This window comes from Castanea sativa, chromosome 10, assembly GCF_040712315.1.
Source record: "Castanea sativa cultivar Marrone di Chiusa Pesio chromosome 10, ASM4071231v1".
Taxonomy (NCBI): Eukaryota; Viridiplantae; Streptophyta; class Magnoliopsida; order Fagales; family Fagaceae; genus Castanea; species Castanea sativa.
The window spans coordinates 37,470,848-37,473,359 of NC_134022.1; the positions used below are offsets into that span (position 1 = coordinate 37,470,848).

A 2,512-nucleotide genomic window follows, 5' to 3' on the forward strand; every position below is an offset into this window, starting at 1 on the left:
GGAAGGAACCCATGGCACGAAGCTCTTCAATGGAGGTAGAGGCAGAGGCTCTACGTCAGCGCTGTTGCAATCGAAGGAGAAGCAGAAGGAGAAGGAGAAAGCAAGAGTGAGCCAGACATCTTCGATTCTCTGGCACGCGCACCAAAATGACACTAGACCCGTCCGGAAGCTTCTAGCGAAAGATCCAACAATGGTGCACACTAGGGACTACAACAACTACACGCCGCTCCATGTGGCGTCGCTCCACGGCTGGATCGAAGTCGCTCCACATCTTTTATGGGTAATGCCATGAGTGGGTTGGGTTTGAAGAGAGGGAGAAGTCAGAGATATAGAGATGAAGAGGGAGAAAAAATTATAAATAAACAAATGAAGGAGATGGTTCTGGAAGCTATTGGATTTTTTTTATTTTTATATTTGATTTGTATTCCTCCAATTTATTCTTATAGAAGTTCTTCAATAATCAAAAACCTAACTTTTTTATTCTTGTTATATTTGTTTTTGCCTAAAAATGTGTTTTTCTAACAGCAAATGGAGAGGTGAGTTACGGAAGGCTAACAAGACTAATCTCAAGTGGGCAAAGTGTAAATGATTGAATCACGGGGAGGCAAAGTGAAAACAAATTATACCACAGGTGAATTTACTGTAATTATCCTTTGTTTTGAACAAGACTAATATCACAAGTTCACAACAATTTTACTATGTAGTGATTCGCAAGTGGTAAAATTATAAATTTACATAAATTTATCATTTTATTTTTACACTTACAACTCACAATATGGGCGAATTGAGATAAAAATAGTGAATTGCTGACGGACTGCACTTACTCTTTTACTTTTATAAAAAGAAGTTTTAATTTTTGCACAAGAATAATGACATCACTTTGATTTATTGCTTAAATTGCTAAGACTTTAGTATACTAATACCAGACAAAACCCAGCCTTTTTATTTTTTATAATATTTCTTTTCAGGTTTTCTCTTTTCTAGAAAAATTGAATTTTTGCACAAAAATTACGACATCACTTTTGGGTAATGCATCACAATCTTTTTTTCTTTTTCTTTTTCTTTTTCTTTTTTATTCCAAACCACGCCTCACGTCAGCAAAGCAAACTGTGAAAAGTAAAAAAGATTGCGTTTCTTTCGTTCTTTTCCACACTGTTTTTTCCCCTTCCATTTCCGTTTCCTTTGCTGGGTTAATTGCCTAGCTTGAGTCTTAAGAAGAACTCTTAATTACCCTGGATATAAATATAATCATGAACTCAATGTAAACAATAAATAATTTATTGAACAAAATAAACCCACGAATAATACAACTCTTTCAATCCAAACCCAAACCCCATCTATACGCGTAGGAATAGGGTTGTACAATATGGATTAAAGGAGAACTCTACAAAGCACGAGAGATTGTGTGTGTGCAATCCAACTATTTTGGTCATATCCTATCTACTAATTAAATACTTATAACATGTTAGCTCAATCAGGGATTGAAAATGAAGTCGCCGCACTTGCATTTCCAGCACATAGGCTTGTAGTTAGAGTTGCCATCCCCTCTAGAATATTCAATACTTGGGGTTGCACGCGAAGCATAGAATTGGCTTCTTCTGTGGTTTTGCACTTGTGGGACAATAGGAACCTGAACTGCCTCACAGTGCCCACAAGAGCTACACCTCTTCTCACACCTTGGTGGCCTTGACCCTATCTGAGTTCTCACCATCCTTGCCACTTTATTCACTTCTATCCCTTTCTGTATGTACACAATGTTCGAATTCAACATCAGCTTCAAAATAATTCAATTAGAGGAAATGATCAATATATACACACATATATATATAGAAGGGAACTTGTTGTTACTTACTTGAGCAGCCTCAACTAAATTGGGAAGACCTCTACCTGCAATAAATAGAAATTAGCAAAAGTCCAATTCAGACCAAAAAAAGCAAAGGGTTTCTCTATGAGTAGTATAACTAGTACCTTCAGCCATGAATCTAACTTGGGTCAAGCTTGAAACCAAAAGTGCTAAGAGCAAGGAACTGACTAGATGTCTATTTTTGTTCCAATAAAGGCAATTTTCAGTGCTGCCCATTTTTTCACTGAAGAGAATGCCAGTTCTTTTGAGTGTAAAAACCTTAAGAGGATAACAATAAAGGGGGATAGATATAGAACACAGTAAATAAGAAAGAGAGGCCTGAATGGTGGCAGAATAGAAGCAAAATGAAACTGAAATTTTGGTAATTGTCCAAAAGGGTTTTCAGAGATTGAAGGCCACTTTCATAATCCAAATATGATCACTCCCTTTTACCTCTTATATATTTTCCTATCCGTTGTGTACGTGTAAGGCAAAAAGATAACTACAAGTCTATAATGAGATTAAAGAGAGAGTTAAAAGTGCCCCAACCGAAAACGGAATGACCATAACCTCGTTTCATGAGCTACCAAAAAAAAACTGTACAACATGTTTAAACAACTGAAAGCAGCGGAAAAGTAGGGATGGACAGCTCAGCAACAATAAAAGCAG

General features: G+C 36.7%; 1 protein-coding gene across 1 annotated transcript; it reads right to left on the minus strand.

Annotated features, from left to right (window-relative positions):
* Window positions 1-1,256: 1,256 nt before the first annotated feature.
* LOC142614070 (EPIDERMAL PATTERNING FACTOR-like protein 2) lies at window positions 1,257-2,269 on the minus strand. Its single transcript, XM_075786611.1, has 3 exons — window positions 1,969-2,269; window positions 1,853-1,887; window positions 1,257-1,741 (listed from the first exon to the last, which is right to left on the minus strand). The coding sequence occupies exons 1-3, from the start codon at window positions 2,078-2,080 to the stop codon at window positions 1,475-1,477; spliced, it is 414 nt and encodes a 137-aa protein (XP_075642726.1). The 5' UTR covers window positions 2,081-2,269; the 3' UTR covers window positions 1,257-1,474.
* Window positions 2,270-2,512: the final 243 nt, after the last annotated feature.

What these genes read in the sequence shown, in the direction of transcription:
- LOC142614070 (XM_075786611.1), bottom strand. Translation starts at nt 2,080, where the DNA reads ATGGGCAGCACTGAAAATTGCCTTTATTGGAACAAAAATAGACATCTA. An exon ending in AGTTAGATTCATGGCTGAAG is followed by an intron (nt 1,888 to 1,968) that starts GTACTAGTTATA and finishes TATTTATTGCAG; the next exon opens with GTAGAGGTCTTCCCAATTTA. An exon ending in ATTTAGTTGAGGCTGCTCAA is followed by an intron (nt 1,742 to 1,852) that starts GTAAGTAACAAC and finishes GTGTACATACAG; the next exon opens with AAAGGGATAGAAGTGAATAA.